The sequence below is a fragment of the Rattus norvegicus genome, chromosome 10 (genome assembly GCF_021556685.1).
Source record: "Rattus norvegicus strain SHRSP/BbbUtx chromosome 10, alternate assembly SHRSP_T2T, whole genome shotgun sequence".
NCBI classification, from domain to species: Eukaryota; Metazoa; Chordata; class Mammalia; order Rodentia; family Muridae; genus Rattus; species Rattus norvegicus.
The window spans coordinates 44,164,929-44,188,244 of record NC_141543.1 but is presented as its reverse complement, the minus strand read 5'-3'; the positions used below and the strand labels follow the sequence as shown (position 1 = coordinate 44,188,244).

The 23,316-nt window shown below is 48.9% G+C and overlaps 1 protein-coding gene across 9 annotated transcripts in view; it reads right to left on the bottom strand.

Moving 5' to 3' along the window:
• The window catches only part of P4ha2 (prolyl 4-hydroxylase subunit alpha 2), a 28,848-nt gene extending 13,231 nt beyond the window's left edge, over nucleotides 1-15,617 (bottom strand). For 2 of the 9 annotated variants that reach the window (NM_001399540.1, NM_001399539.1), the window contains exons 1-6: nucleotides 15,552-15,617; nucleotides 14,971-15,101; nucleotides 6,897-6,996; nucleotides 6,130-6,226; nucleotides 5,601-5,752; nucleotides 2,919-3,056 (exon numbers count right to left, since the gene is read on the bottom strand). In NM_001399540.1, coding sequence (NP_001386469.1) covers nucleotides 2,919-3,056; nucleotides 5,601-5,752; nucleotides 6,130-6,226; nucleotides 6,897-6,978 — 469 coding nt within the window. In that variant the 5' untranslated portion in view covers nucleotides 6,979-6,996; nucleotides 14,971-15,101; nucleotides 15,552-15,617. Of the gene's footprint in view, nucleotides 1-2,918; nucleotides 3,057-5,600; nucleotides 5,753-6,129; nucleotides 6,227-6,896; nucleotides 6,997-14,970; nucleotides 15,102-15,362 lie in introns of all 9 variants that reach the window. The other 7 variants (NM_001399541.1, NM_001108275.3, XM_087572880.1 and 4 more) reach the window with 5 other exon arrangements.
• Nucleotides 15,618-23,316: the final 7,699 nt, after the last annotated feature.

Sequence of the window (23,316 nt, the reverse complement as noted above, 5' to 3'; positions counted from 1 at the left end):
TCAGGCGGCATGAAAGCTCTACGTGAGGGCCATGACATGCAGGAAGAGTCTGAAGGAGGAACGAACAGAGAAGGTTCAAGGCTGGACCTCAGGGAACATAGATGGAGTGGCATGAACAGTGACTAAGAGGAACAGGTGACAGACACCAATGGGGACAAAGAACAAAGGCTGCAGTCCGGTAGGGATGTTAGAGCAACGGCTCAGTGAGCCTCATGCCTAATGGGACATCTGCTGGGGAAAGTGACCACAAAGACAGTTCCGACCTGAGAAACAGTATTAGCTCTAGGGAAGACGCAGAGCTTACGAGAGGCTTGGGAGGGCAAAGACTGTGTGTTCCTCAGAGAATAACCAGAGGGCAGGTCCCACAGAACAAGGAGGGTTAGGACCTCCCTGCAGACCACAGGAATCTCCCTATTAAGTGCTATTGGTCGTGGCTGGAAAGCTCGACCTGCTGGCACATCACTCTCTTTGCCTAAAGTCCATAATGGGCATCTTCCCAGAAGGAAACCCTACTGCAGTGACCAGACTCTGTTCATCCTGGTGGCTCAGGATCTGGGGTAGGTTTCTCAAGGAACATGGGATAGGGATGTCAAGAGAGCAAACACAAGGTGTAGTCATCAGCAGGCCAAGGATGAGGGGACTTACGGGGCCCCTTTCCTCTCTCCACAAGTCTCCCTGAATCTCCCCTCTTTGGGCCCAGGAACCTATTGTGGGCAGGATGTGTAACATACATAAATAAGTTGTGGTCTGGACCCAGATGGGGCCTGGATGTGCAGACCTTACTGAATACCTACCATTTGTGTGACTCTGGGCAATTTACCCAGCCTCAGACTCAGTCCCCTTTCTAATCAGATATCTATCTACATAGAGACGCCAGCATCAGTTTTAAAGGACTGGAGCCAAAAGTTCAATGGGATGACCTATGACGACATTGCCTCAGGATGTTAAAGACCAGCAGCCATAAGCAACATGTCTTGTGAATGCCAGGAATGTGAAGAATGACTTCCAGAACTCAGCATCCTCTCTACAAGCAAACTCAAGTGTCTGCTCCCTGAACTCCCTGTGGAGTCCTCCACAGCTAAGCTGTGTGCTGAAGGGTTATCTGACAGGGAGGAGCCCAGAAGGGGTAAGAGTACTGGAGCAGAGGGATGAGGATGCTGAGAACAGCAGGCAAGGAAGCCAAGGAGGCAGTGGGACCTCAAAGACCACCTAGAGGGAGACTCTGGGGTCACTGTGAAAGCTGAGCATTGACCTCAAGTGGATAACACAGAAAATTATCCCACATAAGCTGGAGATATGAAAAGGGTCAGAGGGCATTAAAGAGACAGAATCCATAGACTACGGTTATGGCTTAGGCTTCCAATGGGCAGAGGTGATTTTTGCACCTAAGCTAATAGATAAAGACTAAGGGTAATCAGTTCAAAACCAGATGGGAATTTCGATTTGGAACAGATGAAACTATATATGAAACTTGTGGAAACTATAGAATGTCCAAGTTGAGATGTCTACAGGCATTGGCCTATCCTGGCCGGAAGCCCAGGAGGCAGGCCTTGACAAGGAACACAGATCTGCAACACATCAAGGGATGGCAACCAGGAGCCTCCGTGGGGAAGGACTCAGAGTGAATAGCGGGTGAAGTTCTGGACAGTAACTCCCTTTGCCCTCTGACCCCTTCAGGGCACCCAGGGGCCTGTTCACTGTGGAAGGATGCTGTCAGGATACAGCTCCCTTCTACCGCCAACCATGCCTCCGAGCTACAAGTCAAAAAGCCTCCCAGAATTACCTCCTCTTTCTGGCCTCATAGTTGGGCTTGGCCCGACACCTGACTGAAGCAGGAAAAAAGAGAGCAGTCCTCCCTATCAGCTCAGAAGAGTCCTCCATACCAAGAGCCTGGGCCTTGACTAACCAGTAACAGGACATCGAAGAAGGAAGGCAGCTCCTACCACCCGTGGGTTCTCTGCTATATCTCCCCTAGGCTCCCAAGGAGTAAGGTAGTGTTTAAATCAAGAATGAGGTCCAGCTGGATCCTTGGGAATATTGGTCTCAAATAACCCCCTAAGGCCAGCAAATCTTATAACCACTAGCAGTGGGCATTAAGCAAGAAAAATTTAAAAAGCCAATTTAAAGAACAAACAAAAGCCGAGGGATGAATTATCAGATGAGTCAAAAGAGAAAAATCTGAGATCAGCACCCAGAATCTAGAACATCAGAGAGAAAGAAGTGAACGGCGCCAGATGCTACCGTGAGGTTGAAGTTATACCTGTAATCCACCAGCTGGCTTTACTGGCCCAGTGTTCCTGGTGAGTTTGAAGAACAGGATCTCAGACAGAAGGCATAAAGGCTCTGTCGGCTCAGGAGCATGTGGGAACCAGGGAAAATAAATCACTACCCAGCACCCTCATCAGGAGAGGAGAATGGGCCCAAAAGAACATTGGGTCTAGGGTAGAAATCCAAGAGATGGGCAAACACAGAGACTTCATAAAAAGTCAGATGACAGAGAACAGGGAAAGGGGGATAAACAAGAAATGAGCGGCCAAGGGGGACTGTATATGAACTCGAGGAGAGAGCCCAGAGAAGTAAGGATTGAATGAAAGGGAGCAGACTAAATGTCAGTGGGACATAAGCAGCAAGTCTACAGATCGGCCATGACAGAAAGCAATGCGAGGCTCAGGGATGGAAGCAGGTAAGCCATCCTCCGGGAGTGCGATGTTCGGGGAGTTTCCTGAGCTACAATTCTCTACTACACCAGAGGAGAGGTCTTGGCTAATATCTGAATCAAGACGTTGGGGTAGGGGTTGAAGCATGGAAGACCGGCACCGAAGGGAAAGCCAAAAGATCTGCACCGACACCAACGTGCACCTAAGCCAGTCTGACCTGCCCAGACACTGGGAAGACATGAGCAAAGGAAGCTGCATTACCTGGAAGCTCCCCTCTAGAAATCATGTCCGGATCCAGTTTGTAGGTGTCCTGAAGTCGCATCAGGGCTCTGGCAGCTCCAGACTCGTCCTCGTCAGTGGGGAAGAACTGCCGCTGAACTGAGAGGTTAGCCACAAAACCTTCCAAATGACAGTGAGGACAAGGTCACTCTTGACCCAGCGGACAGTCACTAGGTCTCGGCCTAATGGGATTTCCCTGTCCCGTCCCTCAAAGGCTGTCAGCAGACTGGAGGCTCAGTGGTGGCACACATTTGGCGTGCGGCACCAAGATAAGAGTACAAACAACAATAACAAAGAACTCCCCTTCTTCAGGAAGTCCTCCATGGGGGCTCCTCCACAGAACTTTCTTAGCCCTCCCTGTGCTATTCATTTGGAATCAAAAGGCCCTGCACACAGCTTAGCACATAAGAGTTTAATAGTCAGGGTATGAGTTCCCCGTTTTGTACTCAAGACCACAGCCCAGAGCCTAAGCAGATTTGAACACTGAAGTGGGCCCTAGGTGGCTTTTCCAGGGCCATAAGCCCTGGTCCCAAGCCAGAGACACAACTCTTGTTATTTCTGGGCTCCAAGCAGAAGGCAGGCCTTGCTATACTAATGATTCAGGCCTTGGAATTTGCCTAAGAACTGGGAACTGGGAGGGGAGCTACAACACATTCTGTCCCTGGCCCCTATCCAAGAGCAGCAGCGCCCACTGCTACCTCCTCTCATCACAGCAAGCCAGGGTATGCTTGCTACATCATCTTCTTCACAGCTATATGGTCAGGAACTCGGAAGACTTTAGTATACAGGAAAAAAGAAAAACTCCTAGAAATAGCTATGCTGTACTCTCAGGGTTCCCCCTTATCTCGGGCAAGCATCCAACATCAGCGATGAAATTCAATGATTGCTCTCGGGGCCTATCCCATCACCTTCCAGGTAATCGTAGCGTTTCCTGATGTTGATGGGGCGGGCCGTAGGGACAAGATCAGACATCGGGAGTGCAGAGATCTACCTTCTACAACTATGCAGGCTTCCCTGCCTACCTCTCCAGAAAGCAGGCAGAACAGCCTGTTCTGAGCTGTTCTGAGCAGCAGACCCAGCCCAGGAAGGGGGCGGGGTCTGGGAAAGGCAGTGGCTTCTGGAGGCCGTGAGCTCACTGGCGTAGCTTCAGCAGCTCTGAGCTCACCAAACCCTCCCCAGAGACTACCAGCCCCCAGCCAAACCCAACCCCGGCTGGTCACGTGGCTGTAACCAGTCTCAGCCAGAGAGACAGCTAGTCTGAAGTTAATCAGCATTCAGCAACGTGAAGAGGCCCAGCCCAGCCTGAGGCTGGGAATCCTGTGGCCCACCTCCAAGCCCACCCTTCCATTACCACGATCCTCCTTCACTCACAGAAGGTCCTACCCCAGAAAAACCTTTTAACACATTTATGCTCTGCCCTGTAAAGACCGTTTCTAGGTATTTAAGTTAGAAAATAATCAGAGGCAGACCCAAAATACATGTAAAAGAGGGCTGAAAATCTGGACCGGTGCAGTATCCCTGTGAAATGACTATCCAGCCATTACGGTCACGGCACAGGCACACTTAGCTGCGTCTACAGGAGCTGGGACTGAAAGCACGTTTATGTCGAATCCGCACAGACATGCTTTGTTTGTAAAAGGCACAGGCAGGAAAGATTCAGACGAAGCCTCCGTTCCCCAGCTTGCCTCAGCCCACTTGACTCAATTCGAATGAATTGAAGCATGTGAGTTTTTAATCCTTTAATCCATGTATAGCACCATTTACTAACAACGTTTGTTATTAATCACACGAGCAGATTCTTATGGTATGTCTGAATGTATGGTGTTTGTAAATGTGTGTGTGTGTGTTTTCTCATGTGGGTGGGTGCACATGGATGCCTGTCAATGTATACAGAAGTCACGTGTCTTCGTAAATCACCCTCTATTTATTTACTGAGGCAAGAGTGCCCAAGTGATCCCAGAGCTTATGGATCAACTTGTCTAGCTAGCCAGCTTGCCTGGGAAATTTCATCTCTGCCTCCCAAGAGCTGGAATGATCCAGACGCATCTGCCGAGCTAGCCACAGTTTCTGGGGATCTAAACTTCAGTCCTCACACTCGGATGGTAAGGGCTTCACCCACTGGGCCATCTCACCAGCCCAAGATTATAGTTTTCAAAAGTGATTTTTAAAAGTTTATTTTATGTGTCTGAATGAGAGTTCTGCCTGCATGTGTGTCTGCACCATGCATGCCTAGTGCCTGCAGGGGTCAGAAGAGGGGGTCAGATTACCTGGAACTGTAAATACAGATGGTCGTGAGCCACCATAGAGGTCCTGGGAACCAAATTTGGATCCTCTGCAAGAGCAACCAGTTCTCTTAACCATGGTGCGATCTCTCCATTCCCCAATTTTAATGGTGTTTATCAGGGAGTTACTGGATTAGGCATCGTGATTTTTTTTTTACGTGATATATTTTACGTTCCTGAAGTTTGTTTTAAAAAGATGTATTACTGAAGTGTAATTAGAAAATGTCATTACCAGGAGGCAATACAAAAGGACAGGAAGTGATGATTACTGCACTTTTAAAACAAACCAACAAGGACAGCTCCAGGCAGAAGCAGACAGGCACACGGACAGGCACAGGGACAGGCACACGGACGCAGCCGATCTCTGCTCACTCTCCCTCACCTGCAGCCGCGTCCTGGAGGACAAGGTCCCCCAGGGCAGGCCAGTCTGTGTTCAATCGCTTCACCAGCTTATAGGCGTTCACAGGATGGGCCAGGTAGCCCTCGGGGTCAGCAGCTGACTTGCTGGTCAGGGCCTCCATCTTACTGGCCCAGCTGCGGAACCAAAGGAAAAAGAGACTACCGCACCCACCCACACAGGGTGTTCATTTCCCTGGTGAGGTCCAGGGCTCTTTCATCAAGAGATGATAAAACACGAATACAGTAACTTCCTAGATACTTCTAGCCCTTAATCTAGGTAAGAGCTGGGAACTCTGATGTAAATTAAAAAGTGTGAAGTAGAAGAGGAAAAAACAAGATGGTAGCTTCCCAACCCCTGCACTCAGCAGCTCCTGAGGACGAGCACAGGTTAACTGTAGGTCAACTCCCCGGGTCACCTCTCAATTACTTTCTCTTATAGACACTTTGGACGGGCTTGGGAAGAGGAGCAACAGGGATGACTTAAGTGTAGGGGGTCTTAGGACATCGGACACCTCTTAATCTTGGAGAGCTTGGCTTCCTCTGCCAGGATGTACTCCTTCAGAGACTGGACGAGGTCCTTCTCTGCATAAATCAGGTCGGTCATGTGCCCTACAGAGAGAAGCATGGACCAGTGAGAAATGGATGAGGAATGGCCTGTACAGGAGAGAAGTGAATACCCCTGCCAAGTACATGCCAGTAAACTAGGAATCACAGGGACTGGTAGTTACGGGGACCTATTCGTTCACATGGCCGTGACCCCCGACCTCAGGAAGATAGAAGCAGAGGTGTCAAGAAGTCTGGGCAAAGCGCACGTGCACTGGGAACTACTTTAGGAGAAGTTCTAAGTCTCATTCTCCCACTGTCAGCCGGCTGGTCCTGTCATAGGGGCATGGACATCTAAGGGCTCATCACGTGGAGATCAGCTCTTAATTTTCAGTTGAAAAGGAGAAGATCTGGTCCTTGGAATAGAGAATTTCCATTGCTTAAACCAGCCTCTTGCCAGGGACTGAAAAAGATCTGAAAGCTACTTGTAGTCTGCCCTTCCAGAGAGGAGAGCCCAATTCAGAAACCTGTCTCCCAGGATGCATGTTCATGGGGATCCCCTGGGGTGCAGGGGTCAGGGATTGGGGCAGGAGGGAGCCTTTGTAAGTTCCACTCTCCCTAAACTGGTCAAAATCAATGACTAAACTACCCTACCCTGAACGAGCCTCAGGCAGTGGCAGCCCCTTGCATTTAGCTGAGGGCTGCTTAGGAAGACTGGAGTTCTAGTACCACATACCAATGGAGGTGAAGAATTCCGCCTGCACCCAGCTCAGGACACCAAACCAGGACATCAGCAACACCAACACCTGGAGCTTCATGACTGGAAAGGGCGGGACCTGCAAGGTGTCCAGGAACAGTGATCAGATCAACAAAGTGGAAAGACATGGGTGGTATAAGCCTGGAAACTCAGACTCAGACTGGGTTAGGAGGAGCAAAGTTCAAGGCCACCTGAACTCCATAGCAAGACTCTGTGAGAAGACACATCCATGCATGCTGTGCACACACATAAACACACACTCAAATATGTCACTAAATAAGGCATTTGAGATCACCCAGGACATGGAACCAGGGACGTGTGCTCACTTCTGGCCCCTGCCTAGATTTCATTTTATTTTGTTTTCCTTTTGGGAGACAGGGTCTCATTTTGGAGCCCAGGGTGGCCTGGAAGTCACAGTCTTCCCGCCTCAGCCTCCCAATTGCTAAGATTATAAATGTATACACTGACTTCCTGCCTGCTCGTGTTTCTCACTTTCTAATACATGCACCGGGAAAGTGTCAAGAGCCACACGGAGGAGGAGCCAATTCGGAAAGTTCGTTCCCAAGGTGTCATGATCATCGGGATCTAAGGAGGGGGAGAAGCATCTCTGCAAGCTCCACTCTCCCCAACCCAGTGATGGAGGCCATGGCATCTCAATGTGAAAATGGGCCTCTGGAAGGGACCTCCCTTTGTATATGAACTGAGGGGTTGCCCACACAGAGAAGGGAGGGGCCTGTTGCCACATACCAACGGAGGTGAAGGTTTCAAGGGCCTGGATCCCATCCATAAGGAAGTGACAGCACAGAAGAGACAATGACAAAGAAAGCAAATAATATGGCCAGAGGACAAAGCAAGCTGAGGTACCTGGCAGAGAGTCAGCAGAAGCGGAAAACTGACCTCTGCCGGTCTGCACCTGCCTCACAGTGGCAATTCCGAACAGACTATGGCTCTTCCTGTAGTGAGACACCTTCTCTGGCCACTCCCTACTCGTTCACAAGTATTTAGTTACAACCCGGAGATTCCAGGCACCAAGCTGGGTGCTCAGGATACAAAGGTGAGTCAGTCACACACAGCCAAGACACTAGGGCTGGGCTGCTGACATGGGGATGAGGCCAGCCACTGCCTTCTCATCCGACTAGAAATAGACGCAGTTCTGAGAGACGCAGCCGCAACCTGGGACAGGCTTCACTGGCAGCCGGCCTAAGGACACAGCAGAGGCTTTGGATGTGTCTCCCCATCCAGCCATGCAGCCCGGAACGTGCTGAAAGGCCAGCACACAGCTGAACCTCGCCTGCTCTTCCTCTTCTTGTTCCAACTAAGCCAAGTCTCTGGAATGGCTCAGGTGGAAATTTACTAGTATATGGAAAGCAAAGAAAACAGAGATGACAAAAATGCCCAAAAATATGTAGGAAAATTTCAGAGTCGGGAAGCTCTCTGATGCCGGGGGCCAGCCAACTGCCCTTCAGAGTAGAGGCAATTCTCTGCCCAAGCAGGAGACCAGACCAGATCTGGATGGAGTGGGGGCTCCATACATCTCCAGCTGAGTGGCCAGTTACAACTCATACCTAGTCAGAAATCAAGGAACCGGGAAGCCTCTCCGTTCCTTTCAAATACCACCCACAGTCCATAGGTGGAAGCAACCAGGTTTCTTTATGACATGAATGCCAGCTGATTTCCTCTGGAATGTGCTACCTGGCTTAGATGAGTCCACCCACAGATCCCAGCCGGGAGACACAGCCTCAAAGCATCACACATGGGCTTTAGAAAGCGACTTACCAAGCACCTTCAAAGTCCTGTTCTGGCAGGGGAGGCAGGTATGGAAACCCTGCTGGCCCAGAGAACAAGGCACCCTGAGGCGAGCCGCTCTCAGGCTGCCACATTGATGCTACCATTCCAAGCAGGGGCATCTGCTCATTTCTTCTCACCCCAGGGCCCCGGACTCAAAGGGATTCATATAAAAAAAGTCATCTCACTTGGGCCAAGTGAGGAGAGGCGCTTATCCAAGTGCAACAGCCCTCTACAGTATAAGGAATGTCAGCCTCTGAATCAAAGCTACACCCAGCACTCACCCGGGACAGAAAAGGTAGACATTCGTGTGTCTTCCTGGGGTCAATGCTGTCAAAAGCCTTCCCAGGAGCCCTCAGAAACCCATGAAGAACAATCCAGGAGGTGGTCACAGTCAAATCCCATTTTATGAAACACAGCACCAACACGGCTGAGTTTTTAGGAGCCGCACCTCAGGGTGTAGACTAATGTCTATCTTGTAGCAAGCACCCAAAGAAGTAGCCTTCATCAGATTTGTCCAGACAAAACACAACTAGAGAGTTTACACGTTGTACGGTAGATTGATATCGGCTAGATAACAATAAACACTGTATGGACATCAACACAGAAAGATCAAAGCAGGCTGGCAAAGGCCAGCCCCCAGTAATACATGCTGTATGCTCCATGTTTTGAAAGGAAAAAAAATTACCTCTGTATGCATGTAGGAAAGAATTATGCTCTAACCAAACCTTGGTGACGTGATTTTATTTTTCTTTTTATCTTTGTTTTCTTGATCTCCCTACAAGACATTCTACTAGAATGTCTTAAATATATATGTATTTATTTATTTTGCAATGTGTTCGCTAGGTAAAGGAAACAAAGTAAGACATTCTCAACTGAACTCCAAAGGGGCCTTGGCAGTCCCAGAGTCTGGACCCCTGTCGGGAGGCCTTGCAAAGCCTGCCAATGTCCCAGCGACAGCAATTCACCCACCAGGCAACTGGCACCGTTTTTCAGCACGGTGATTCCAAGACACACAACCAGCGGTCCCGCAGTGAGCCTGCTCTTTGGAAAGTGCATTTATAACCTGGCCAAGTAGCCATGAAAAGATGTTTCCAGCTGCAAACCAGCAGCGTCCTCAGCTTCTCCCCTTACCTCATCGGGGAAAGACCCTCTGCCAGGCTCCCAGCTGCAGCCCAAATGCTACAGCTTGTTCTTTCACAAAGCATTTAACAGCCTAGAGACTGAACATGGGTTTGCAAACAGGTCTTGCCTAGCACAGGGCAAAATACTGTCTGCCCAGCAAAGGGATAACTCGCCCCAACAGGACTCCTCAACCTCCTTTTCCACCACTGCCTGCCTGCTGCACTATGGCTAACTCCAGGCTGGCAGAGCTGAGAGGACCCAGGTACTCAGCCCAGAAAGAGTTGTGCACAGGTTCCAAGTGGCCCAACCACTGAAGCACATGGATGTCCGTAAGCACCAAACGTTCACCCAAGTCTCATTCCTGGACACTGTGCCTCAGTCATCACCCTGGTCTACCTGTAGCATGCCCTTCAGCCATGCAGGCCCTACCTGCTCTGACCTCTCCACCCCTGGGCTGGCTTCCCTCCAACTCTGTTCTACCAAGTAGGCAGCAGGGCTTGCTGAAGCCCTCCCTTTGGCTCCCCACAGCTAGCAAGATACGGTCCAAATACTTTAGCCCAAAGGGCCCTTGCAGTTCTGTGACCAGGCCCTGCTACCCTCTCCAGCCCCATTGCACCACCCAAGACCTCAAACCTCCAATGACTTCATGTGAAAAATATTTACCTTCACCAAGAGCCTTGTAAGAGCAAAGATCTCCACTCAGTGAAGCCAAACGAGCTCCCCTCTCCCAAGAGTCCTCCTGAGTCTCATCTCTCAGTGTCCATTTAAGAAAGCACATAAAACTGTCAGTAAAGGGACTCTCTGGCCTTAGATCTGCAGCACCCCCATGGCTGTCACCAGAAGAAATGGGAGCTGAATGGACTTGACAAGAATGCACGTGTCCAGTAAAGTATATCTGTCCTTACATCATCTCTGTTCACAAGAATGCACGTGTCCAGTAAAGTATATCTGTCCTTACATCATCTCTGTTCAGTACACGGATGCTGAGTGCCACCGCCACCTGCTACAATAATAGGGCAGTGTACTAACAGAGAAGCTCTCAGTCCATATCCCCAACGCTGAGCTGGGTTCCCATCAAGGCCTCAACAAACGGTCAAGTTAAACTTGAAGACACTATTGACCCAAGGTGATTCTCAGGCCCCTCCCACTCCCTCTAGACTAGTCTCTCTAGGGGCTACAGAGGGACCAGACTGAGGAATGAGGGAACCACGGCTGACGAAGGGTGAAATACTTCCGCCAAATACCTTCTGTGAAAAGCATCTGCAGGCATGGAGTCCCCACAGAGCTTGCACACAGAAGTGGTCAGACCCGGCATGGCTGAAGAGTCAGCCAATCTCCACGCAGAGGGACCAGCTTGCTAAGACACCCCCTTGCTGTTTCCCATTCTTCTCTCCTTTCCCCTCACCCCAGCTGCCCTGCAATACACTTTTCCAATAAGTTTTAAGCACTTAAGCTCTGCCTCGGGCTCTGTTTTCTGGGAACCTAGTCTAAGATAACCATGGTTTATGTTTCCAAAGATCTTTCATTTCTACCATCTAATTCTCACAAAAACCTTGTAAGCCAGATAATCATCTCTGCTCCAGATACAATACTCCTGCCTTGTCCACAGAGAATAGATTCCAAGAACCCCCGTACGTGCCTAAAACCACAGATAGTATCAAGCCCTGTATATGCTGCCTCTCTTGGTGAGTACACACCTATGATAAAGTCTAATTTAGGAATTAGACACAATGAGAGATTATCAACGGAACAAGGTGTAATAATTACAACAATGAACGAAATGAAACGGTCAGTGCCGGGGCATTACTGAATAGGTTACCTGAGCACGATCACTGTTAATACTGCACAGTCCACCTGATAACCTTGCTAAAAAGGACAGAAGGAGGAGCAACGGGTAGAGTATACTGCATGGATACACTAAGGAAGGAATGAGACGCTGGGAAGGCCCGTGTAGAATGGTGCAGAGTCCGTCACAGAACTTAGGAGAGCTTAGCATTGTTTCTGTCTACTCTTTTCCAGTTACTATGTCATGGTGTGGTTGACACACAGATGATGGAAACGCCACAAAGCAGGAGTGAGGAGGCACTGAGTACTGAAAGAGAAAGACCACCGAGGCTGCCAAAGGCTTCCTAGACCAGACACGTGACACGTGGGCAAGCTAAGCACCCCGGCTAAGGCCCCTTCTGCAAGACACACTGACACCATCCGATCTTACTCAGTAAACTGTGTCACCTCAGAGCACGCGTGCCCTCCTGAAACTGCAAAGCCACACTGCACTCCGATTGAAAACTTGATCATGGGTGTCTCAAAGATTCCCAAATACAAGCCCGTGGCATCTGGACTTGGAGCTGACCAGGAAAAGGGGAGCTCATGGACGAAAAGTAACAACACAGTTCCCTGAATTCAAGCGGGAATTCACTTTTACTGGCCACGTCACACATCTTCAGCCGACCCGGCTCTGACAGCCCGCCATGTACACTTGCCACGGGGTTAGAAAGATCCCGACTTAAATCCTTGCTCCAAATGTCATTTCCTGGCTTTGTGACCTTGGACGAGTCCTAGACTTCCTGTTTCCTCATTTATACAGTGGAGATCATCCTTGGGACGGATACCTGAGAGTCCTGTGTGTGAACTGAATTAGATGACACATGCTAGCAAGCTGCCAATCATCGAGTTGATTTTGACCAATCGTCAGAGGATCACAGGAACTCAAGGGGACCTGAAGTGGGCCCAAGTTAGTGCCTCTTGGGGTGGGGAAGGTCCACACAGGGAGGCAGTGAAGAAACAAGAAAATGTCAGGAGGCGAGTGAAGTCTGTGTCCCCGGAATGCCGGAAGAGATGACGTATTCAATTCAGGAGAGTGGAAACAGGTATCACCAAAGTATGCGGCACTTGGAGGGGATCCTGGAATTGGCCAATCGCAGGCTCTGAAGCTCACCAATAAAAGGTTCCCAGGCAAAAGGCAGGGAGCAGAACCAATACCCGAAAATATCTTATACTTCTGTGCTTCTGACCTGCACATTCCAGTCTCCCACAAGTACCAGGCCTTGGGATCTTCACCACTCCCTGGCTCCCAGGAGTGCCAGGTACAGAGCGGACAACCTCTAACAAGCATTTACCAAGAAGTCTGGAGCAGAGGCTGGCCTGCAACAGGCTCAAACAGATCTTATCAGGGCTAGGGAAATCACTATCCAAACAGGAAACCCTCTGCCCTGCAATGGCACCATCTGAACAAAACCCTGCTTCTCAAAGAAGTCCAGTCCAACCTTCTCATCCTACTCTGCTCTTGCTAAGAAGAAAAACTGTTTGTCTATCTCTCACTCCACAAGCCATAGGTCTCAGCAACCCCCTTTGCTCTGGGATAGGCTGGTGTCCCCTCAGGCACGTCAAAGGTCTAAATGACTGGATTTGAAGGCCGTTTTTTTTTCAAAGTTGAACTCTTCTTTCCTGGGCTCTGCTGGACTTTCACGTGCCTGCATTTGCTGCCAACCTCCATCTGCATAAAATTAAGTTTCTTGACAGATCCCAGAAGCCAGGGACACACCCCCCCAGCCCTCGGCACACTATCAGCCAGCGTGGCCATAAGTCAGCCAAGGCCTTCGGTCCAGCCTCAAACCCTCCCAAGGATGTGGGAGGGTGCAGTCAAAAATGGAAGCTTTCTCAGAAGATAAGGAAACCCTCAATTCCCCTACTCCACTCAGTCCCCAGAGTTGCACGTCCTCAATTTCCCACTGATAAGCACCCACACGAAGGGCTCCTCCCTGGGCCCAAGGCCAGCTTCCAGTGCTAAACAACAATCTCAGAGAGATTATGAGCTGCCTGTGGGCAAAGTGAGCTGCTCCTCCCCTCCCTCCTCTCTTCCCCATCATGCTAGCCCCAGGTCCTGTCTAGTCAGATACCAAGCACACACTATTCAAGGACCGACCCACAGTCCATTGTGGGAAGTCCAATTTGTAGATAAGTAAACCACTCTCTGCAGAGCCCGTGACAAAGTAGAAGGGACTCCCAAAGGCCATACACAATGCTTCGGTCGAACTGTCACTGAGCCTGCCTGCTGAGCTCTCACAGTACTAAGGAGGGTCAGTAGGAATCCTCGGGATAAGACCTCCAGGCAACTCACTCCATCCGTGCGACGTAGCTACTGGCTGGACCACACTGTGGACAAGCTTGTGTGAGAACAAGAAGGCCCAAGAAGAAAAGAATCCAAAGGTTAAACATCCTGTATGTGGAGATGAGCCAAGAGGCTGGGCCCTGAGGCACAGAACCATATCGAGAGACTACACCCTGGACCACTTGAGAGGCAATGGAGAGATACGAGCCAGAGGAAATCCTGGTCAACTTAGCAGGGAACTCAACCTTGGGTTGACGTGGATGTGATATAAACTCAAGAACAGGCAACAGCTTACGAAATCACCCTATAAACTCGGAGCTAGTCAAGAGACCTCTGCAAAGTCTAGGATGCTTGAGGACTCCATATGCTACAAAGTGGTGCACCCAGACCCTGCTCTTAGGACCAGGAAACCCTTCCAACAGGTGGGATGAGGTGTCAGTAACCAGATGGCCTGCATCAAGAAGCAAAAGCCTTTAACGTGTCATTCTGCAGGGTAAGAGTCCACTGCGTGTGGCCCAGTCAGTGAAGCCACGTCGCAAGGATGGAGTGAGTTGGCCAGAGACCTTTCCCAGTGAGTCTCTCACACTCACGCTCCTTAGCTCTTTGAGAACTCAGCAGAGTTGCTGTAGGGAGCAACTCAGTGCTCTCTACAGCACAGTAAATGACACATTATAACACAGATGACAGGAACATCCACCTGTACTTCCCAGTAAAAACCTACGACAGAAGTACCCTGATCCATGCTCATGCTGCAAGGGTTCAATGGACTCCTCCACAAGCAGATTTCTCATTCCTTGTGGGTGGGGCCCTTGGACAGTTACTCCCTATAGCAGCCCTTTCCCATTACCGTGGTTCCACTAGAGTACCACAGAAGTGATACTGGCCCAAGCCTGTGGCCACTCAGGATGTTTCCTCAAGTCCAGGTTCCTAAATGACAGCTCCAGTTTACAGGGGCTCCCATCTCCTGTCTGGAAGCATCCAGACATCTATCAAGTCCACACAGCCCAAACTCCACACCAACTCAGTACTTACCTTGCCGGTGCTCTGGACACGGACTTTCTGAGTCTTCCCTTCTGCCTGCCTCCGTCCTTGAAAGTCTCCAGGCACAGAGAATGCTCTATTTGTTGAATCAGTCAGCCAATCGCCACCGGTCTCTGAAACTACTAAGGGAAAACATCAGAGGTTCGACAAGGATGTCCTCTGACAGATAGGAGGAGACTTTCTGATTTAACAGCCCATAAAACTGGCAGGCATCAAGCTGATTCCTGCCAGAGTTGGAAGCCAGGGGCCAGGCGGGTGCCTCCGCCTTAGATCGGGGGCGACCCTGGGGTCAGGCCGTCCCTTCCCGGGAGCTTGACCCGACAGGCTCTCCAAGTGTCCTGCCCGGTCCGGCCTAGTAGTACCGGCAGGAAGAGACCGCTGACCTCACCGCCCTAACCCTGGGAAGGGACACGGGCGGGAACAGGAACCCAGGCGGGTGCAGAATCAGGGCGCCGAGAGCGAGACTGAGTGACCCCGGATCCAGCTCCCGGCTCCGCGCAGAACAGAACGCACCGCCGGGTCACCGGGACCCGAGGCCAGCCCGGACGACGACCCCGCAGATCCGCGCTCACCTGGACACGCGCAGCAGCCGGCGTTTCCAGAACCTCCCGCGGCGTCGCCCGGGCGCTCTCGGCTCCGCCCTCGTCAGAAGCTCCGCCTGCTTGAGCCTCCGCCACGTCCCCACCTCCCGCCCCCCGGGCCCGCCTGGGCCTGGCTCCGAGCCACTGGAGCCTTCGGGAAGGCCCGAGCCGCCCGCCACGCGCTGCACGTATGCGGTGCACGCCTCCCTGCGCCGCGTGGGACCAGCACGGGGAGCGACGCCCCCATCCCAGCCTGCCTCAGTCCTCTGTGGTCTCACCACCCCCACATCCATCACCACCAGCAAATTGCAGGAGGCTGGCGTTACTGAGGATTGGAATTGAGTGTGTCGGGAGGGGACCTGCTGGAGAAAGAAAACCAGGGTCTGAGGTGTCCGTGCATCTCATCTCCAGACGACCCATCTCCAAAGCCTAACTGCATCTCTGAGAGCCTCGGGCTGGCCTGAACTACGGCTATGTGAGGAAAAGAAGTTGCTATAGCCTGGAGCATCCCATCCTGGGGCCAACCTATGGCTTATCACACAGGCCAATGAGATTAGACACTTCAACCAGCACAGTCTAAGAGACAGTCAAGAAGACAGGGATGCAGCTGTCCTCGATCTGAACTGAAGGATGCTCTGGCGGCCGGGCAGGTTCCCACGCCTGCCCTGTAAGCTTGCTTCTTCATGAATGAGGGAAAGCAGTCTGAGAATCTCATCAGGGAGCAGAGCCCAGAACGGAGATGCCCAGTCTGCGGGACTGAGCCTGGAGTTTGGTGTGGATTCCCTGTAATGGCATGGGCCAGCCAGATGGCCCAAAATAGGAAAGACAGACACACAGAAACAACTTAGAAAATACTACCCAGCCACTTGTCTGTGTCAGCCAACAGCTCAGCTGAAACCATATGCAAACCTACATCTGCTATGCCACAGAAAGTAGTTTGCCCAGATCTTCCCATGCCCGCCCACTTCTCGGTCCGAGGTGGTCACCCTTCCCCCTACCCGCCCCCATCCTCTCCACAGGATCTTTCCCATTGGCCTATAAATACCTTCAAGTCGTGACTATGGAAACATAACCCTCACCCCACTCTACCACCTACTGTGCATCTCTCCTCAGCCAAGCAAGCAAGCAAACAAAATCTCTCTCCTTGACCTATCTCTCAGGCCTTCTAGCTCTACAACAGCTCCAAACAGTTACCATATTGTGTTTCTTGCTTTACTTTCGTTCAATCATCCTTACATGGTGTGTGCTCTTTTTTAAAATTATCTTTAATCGTTTTTTACAATCCAGTCCGTATGCTCCTCCTGTTCTGCCCTCTGACAGTTCCTCATCCCATTCCTCCTCCCCTGTTTCCAAAAGGATGTCCGCACGCCCCCAACACACACACACACACACACACACACACACACACACACACACACACACCCGCCAGGCCTCCCCATTCTCTCAAGGGTTAGGTGCGTCTTCTCTCACTGAGGCCAGACCAGGGAATCCTCTGCTGTACATGTGTCTGCAGCCTCAGACCAGCTAGTGTAAGCTGCCTGGTTGGTGGCTGGATGTCTAAGAGATCTCGTGGTTTGTTGAGACTGCTGGTTTTCCTATGGGATCGCCTTCCTCCTCAGCTTCTTCTAGCGTTTCTGTAATTCACCCACAGGGGTCCCTGACTTCAGCCCATTGGTTGGGTTTAAATATCTGCTTCTGTCTCAGTCAGCTGCTTCTTGGGCCTCTTAGAGGGCAGCCATGCTAGGCTCCTGTCTGTGAGTGCATCCACCATAGCGTCAGTAATAGTGTCAGGCCTTGGAGCCTCCCCTTGAGCTGGATCCCAAGTTGGGCTGGTTACTGGACCTCCTTTCCTGCAGTCTCCTCTCCATTTTTGTCCCTGCAGTTCTTTTAGACAGGAGTAATTCTGGGTCAGAGTTTTTAGCAGTGGGATGGCAGCCCCATCTCTCCACTCGATGCCCTGCATTTCTACTGTAGGTGGGTTCTACAAGTTCCCTCTCCCACTGCTGGGTATTTCATCTAAGGTCCCTCCCTCCCTTTGAGTTTCAAGAGTCCCAGGTCTCTGGTATGTTCTAGAGGGTTCCCTTCCCCACCCTCAAGGCTGCGTATTTACATGCATTCTGCAGGCCTTCAGGGTTTCACTCCTGGTCTCCCCTCCCCATACCTGATCATGTTCCCCCTTTCCCCTGCCCCTCCCTCTCCCCTCTCCCATCCAGTTCCCTCCATCCCTCTGCCCTCTGCTTTCTTCTCCTTCCTTAGTGGGACTGAGGCATCCTCTCTTGGGCCCTTTGGCTTGTTAAACTTCTTGAGTTATGTGGATTGAATCCTAGGTATTCTGTGGTGTTTATTTGGGGGGGGCTAATATCCACTTATTTGAGAGCACACACAAGGCATGTCCTTTTGGGTCTGAGGTACTGCACTCAGGATGATATTTTCTAGTTCCATCCATCTGCCTGCAAAACTTATGATGTCCTCACTCTTAATAGCTGAATAGCAGTCCACCATGTAAATAAACCACATTTTCTGTATCCATTCTTCCATGGTGGGGCATTCAGCCTCTGATTCTCACAAATAAGGCCACTATGAACATCGTGGCGCTTGTGCCCTTGTGTTATGGTATGGGTATGTTTTGGGTATATGCCCAGGAGTGGTATAGCTGAGTCTTCAGGTAGATCTATTTCCAATTTTCTGAGGAACCTCCAGATTGATTTCCAAGGTAGTTGTACCAGCTTGCAATCCCGCCAGCAATGGAGGAGGGTTCCTCTTTCTCCACATCCTTGCCAACATGTGCTGTCACCTGAGGTTTTGATCCATTCAGATTGGTGTAGGATGGCATCTCATTTTGATTTGCATTTCCCTGATCACTAAGGATTTTGAATATTTCCTTAAGTGCTTCTCAGCCATTCAAGATTCCTTTGTTGTGAGTTCTTTGTTTAGTTCTATACGACATTTTTTTTGATTGGGTTGTTTGGTTTTTGGAGGTTAGCTTCTTGAGTTCATTATATATTTTGGATATTAGCCCTCTATTGGATGTGGGGTTAGTGAAGATTTTCCCAATCTGTAGGTAGCTGATTTCTCTTATTGACTATGCCCTTTGCCTTACAGAAATGTTTCCGCTTCATGGGGTCCCATTTATCAACACTTGATCTTAGAGCCTGAGCTATTGGTGTTCTGTTTAGGAACCTGTCCACCACCCCGCCTCCATACCACCCCCATGCCCATGAGTTCAAGGCTCTTTCCCACTTTCTCTTCTATTAGATTCAGTGTATCTGCTTTTATGTCAGGGTCCTTGACCCACTTGGAATTCAGTTTTGTGCAAGGTGACAAATATGGGTCTATTTTCATTTTTCTACATACCAACTGCTAGTTAGACCAGCACCATTTATTGAAGATGCTTTCTTTTGTCCATTGTATATTTTTGGCTTCCTTGTCAAAGACCAAGTGTCCATAAATGTATGGTTTTATTTCTAGGTCCTTAATTCTATTCCAGTGATCAATGTGTCTGTCTCTGTACCAACACCATGCCGTTTTTATCACTATCGCTCTGTAGTATAGCTTGAGTCAAGGATGGTGATTACCCCAGAAGTTCTTTTATTGTTGAGAATAGTTTTCACTATCCTGGGTTTTTGGCTATTCCATATGAAATTGAGAATTCCTTTTTCCATGTCTTTGAAGAATTATGTTGGGATTTTGATGGGGATTGCATAGAATCTGTAGATTGGTTGCTTTCAGTAGGAGGCCATTTTTACTATATTAAGCCTGCCAATCCATGAGCATGGGAGATCTTTCCATCTTCTGAGATCTTCTTTAATTTCTTTCTTCAGAGACTTGAAGTTCTTGTCATATGGGTCTTTCATTTGTTTGGTTAGAGTTACCCCAAGACGTTTTATATTATTTGTGACTATTGCGAAGGGTGTCATTTCCCTAATTTCTTTCTTAGCCTGTTTATCCTTTGAGTAGAGGAAAGCTATTGATTTGTTTGAGTCGATTTTATATCCAGCCACGTTGCTGAAGTTGTTTATCAGCTGTAGGCATTTCTCTGGTAGAATTTTTGGGGTCGCTTATGTATACTATCATATCATCTGCAAATAGTGATACTTTGATGACTTCTTTGCCAATTTGTATCCCCTTGATGTCTTCATGTTGTCTTATTTTTCTGGCTAGAACTTCGTGTACAATATTGAATAGATACAGGAAGAGTGGGCATCCTTGTCTTGTCACTTATTTTAATGGGATTGTTTCAAGTGTCTCTCCATTTAATTTGATATTGGCTGTTGGTTTGCTGTATTTTGCTTTTATCATGTTTAGGTATGGGCCTTGAATTCCTGATTTCTCCAATACTTTTAACATGAAGGGGTGTTGTATTTTGTCAAATACTTTTTCAGTATCTAATGAGATGATCATGTGACTTTTTCCTTTGAGTTTGTTTATGTAGTGGATTATATTAATGGATTTTCACATATCGGACCACCCTTTATCCCTGGGTTATGTTCTTTTCAATACGTTAACTCACACTGCAAATGCTTTATTGAAGATTTTTGCATCTGTGTTCATAGAGGAAATTAGTGTACGGTTTCCTTCTTTATCCAGTTTTGTACCAGCGCAATAATGAATTTATAGAATGGTTTGAAAGTGTCACTTCCCTGTCTAACTTATAGAACGGTTTGAGTGGCACTGGTATTCATTCTTTAAAAGTCTGGCAGAATTTTGTGAAGCTCTCAGCCCCTGGATATTTTCTTTAGTAGGATACTTTTATTACTGCTTTAGTAATATTGCTTATTATTCTTATTCTTATCTGTCTAGGTGATTTAGATCCTTTTGCTCAATAGTGGTACATATATTAGTTACTTTCCTCATTGCTATAATAAAATGCTTCACAAAAGCAGCTGCCAGTCCACCTGTGTCGATGAACGGGTTTCTCCTAGATTTTCCGGTTTGTTAAAATGTAGGCCTTCGGGATGTTCCCCAGTGTGTGTTAATATCTGCTTTCTTGTCTCTCGCTTTATTTGCATCCTCTCTCCTTTGGCTAAGAAGATGGAGCCAAGGCCATGTTAATCTAGTTTAACTCTTTGTTTCATGAATCCTTTGTCCCTTTAGCGTCTGCAGTGGCTTGAATGAGAAATGTCCCTCATAGTCTTAAGCATTGGAACCCTTGGCTCCCAGTTGATTGCACTGTTTGAGGAGGCCTATGTGGTGCTGACTTGGTGGAGGAGTAAGTCCCTGGAGCAGACTTTGAGATTATACAGTCTTGAGCCACTTCGGTTTGCTCTTCCCGTGAGCTTCCTGTTCCTGCTACCTCATCTGCTCTTGCTCTTATGCCTCCCTGCTGTGATTGGCCCTCATCCCTCCGGAACCCTAAGTTTCCAAATACGTTGTTCTTTCTATGAATGCCTTGCTCACGGTATTTCATCACAGCGGCAGAAAGGTAACCAACACCACCTTCATTTTATTAATCTCTGTCCTACTCTTTATTGCTTCTTTCTATCTTCTATTTTGAGTTTGGTCATAGCCTTTTCTTTATGGCCAGTAATTCAATAACTCCCCTAGAAACACAAATTGCCTTGCCTACTTTATGATGCAATCAGCTGTACACTTTTTACCTGCGCCTTGAACATTCCCAGCACTGATAAAAATATTTAAGTTGTTGCCCAAAACAACGAAAGGAATTAGACACAGACTTGGGACAATTTCCTTCAGTTTTTATATAAACCCCATGCACTGATAACCTTGCTATGAACACTTTGTATTGCTGTCTGCCGTGAATGTGCACCACAGACCCCTCTGTCTATAAGTTCTGATGGTAGATGCAAGAGTGTCCAACTCATGGGCCACAAGAGGTGGAACATAGCTATGAACGCAACCGAAAATTGGAAACTTACTTAAAACATGAGAGCCTCTGTGTGTGTGTGTGTGTGTGTGTGTGTGTGTGTGTGTGTGTGTGTGTGTGTTTTCGACTGTGTGGTTCTTGAGAAAGCAAACTTGTAGATTTGTAGATGACACTGTTATCTTATAATGTCAAGGAAAAAAAAGTCCCTTACAAAAACTCCCCAGCCATAGGTATGGATAAAATGAAACATCACACTACAGCCCACACCACCTGAACTGCTTCTCCAACATTTTCTCTATCTCAGAAAAGGAAATCACCAACTCCTGGGCATTTCCCTGTCCTCAGGAGACATCCCTGACCCATGGCTCCTTGACTTGTCCTCCCCCTCCCCATCACTAGGAAAGACCTAGTATTAATGTTACCACAAAGGAGCAGAAACTCTGTGCTGGGCAGGTAACACTTGGATGAATGGATGGGGGTACAGTCCTTTCCTCTAAACAGGGGCTCCTCAGCCTCTCCTGCCTGTGCCTACCCTGGGGAAAGGGAGCCAGGAAGCTCAGCTCCCAGCACCGAAGCCTCCTTAGTTGTTGTTGCCTGAGGCCTTGACAACTACTGCAGCCGCTAGAGGCCTGGTGGGGTCTGCAAACTCCTGGTCTTGGATGGTATTTCCCAGGTCATAACCTCCTGGATCAAGCAAAGCCACACAGAGAGCACCGTATCTATTGGCATACTTGTATGCTATGCTATGCTATGCTATGCTATGCTATGCTATGCTATGCTATACATACACACACACACATATATATCATACATTTGTGCATATATATCAGGATATACATATACACACATACACACACATACACACACATACACACACACACACACACACACACACACACACACACACACACACACACACACACACACAGAGTATAGCTTTCCGTTGGGCCCTAGGACCAACTCTTCCTAGGAACTGCGATAAAATAAGTATGTCCCAATTGGCTAGCATTTTGGCTGAAGGTCAGAAGCAGAGGGCAGGCAATGTAACTGGAGTGAGGCCACCTAGTGGTGGCCACAAGCTATGAAACGGAGCTCATCTGTTACTTGGCAGATCCTTAGGAGCCTGCTAGGCCAGTTGAGGAAAGAAAAACCAAATGGGTGCCTGAAGCTCTCCTCTTCCACAGTCCCTGGACTAGTTCATCTGTGAAAAATGCCCGGAGATGGCTTTAAGCCACCTCTTAGCTACCTCCCACATGGAGCACTGCCACCAGGAACAGCAAAGCCAGCACAAACTAAGCTATCATTAGATATTTCAGGACTCTGAGGAGCTGTAATTACCCAGCAGATCTCCAGGAGGCCCCCAAAGTATAAATAATGAGCTTAGGTTTCAGCTTCCTCCTGCGCTCTGCCTCTATCCTGGTCAAAAGACTGCACACAGCAAACACCCAGAGAACCAGCTCTCTAGGGTGCTTACAAACACAGATTTTTAACATTTTTATTACATTTTATACGAGTGGGTGAGGAGCACACGTATGTCATAGCATACATGTGGAGACCAGAGGACAATTTTTAGGCGCTAAGTCTCTACTTTCTACCATTTGGGGTCTGGGTGATTGGACTCAGGTCATCGAGCTAAACAGCAAGCCATCTCGCTGGCCTCAAACACAGACGCTTCGATGTGTGTAATGTAATGAATGCTTCAAGATTATTACGGCAGCACACTAATTGCCCTGTCCCTCTATTTTCAACCCTGGGACCATATTGGGACTGGGTATTGGTAATGAGTGAGGGAGAGGTCGGGGACTGCAGGTAGCTACTGGACATCTGACTTAAATAGGACAGAAAAAAATTAGTGATTTTTCGAGCTTGGTCAGGAAGCCAGTAGACACGAGGAGGAAATCGGTAAGAGAGATAAAGCCACAAAGGTCAAGT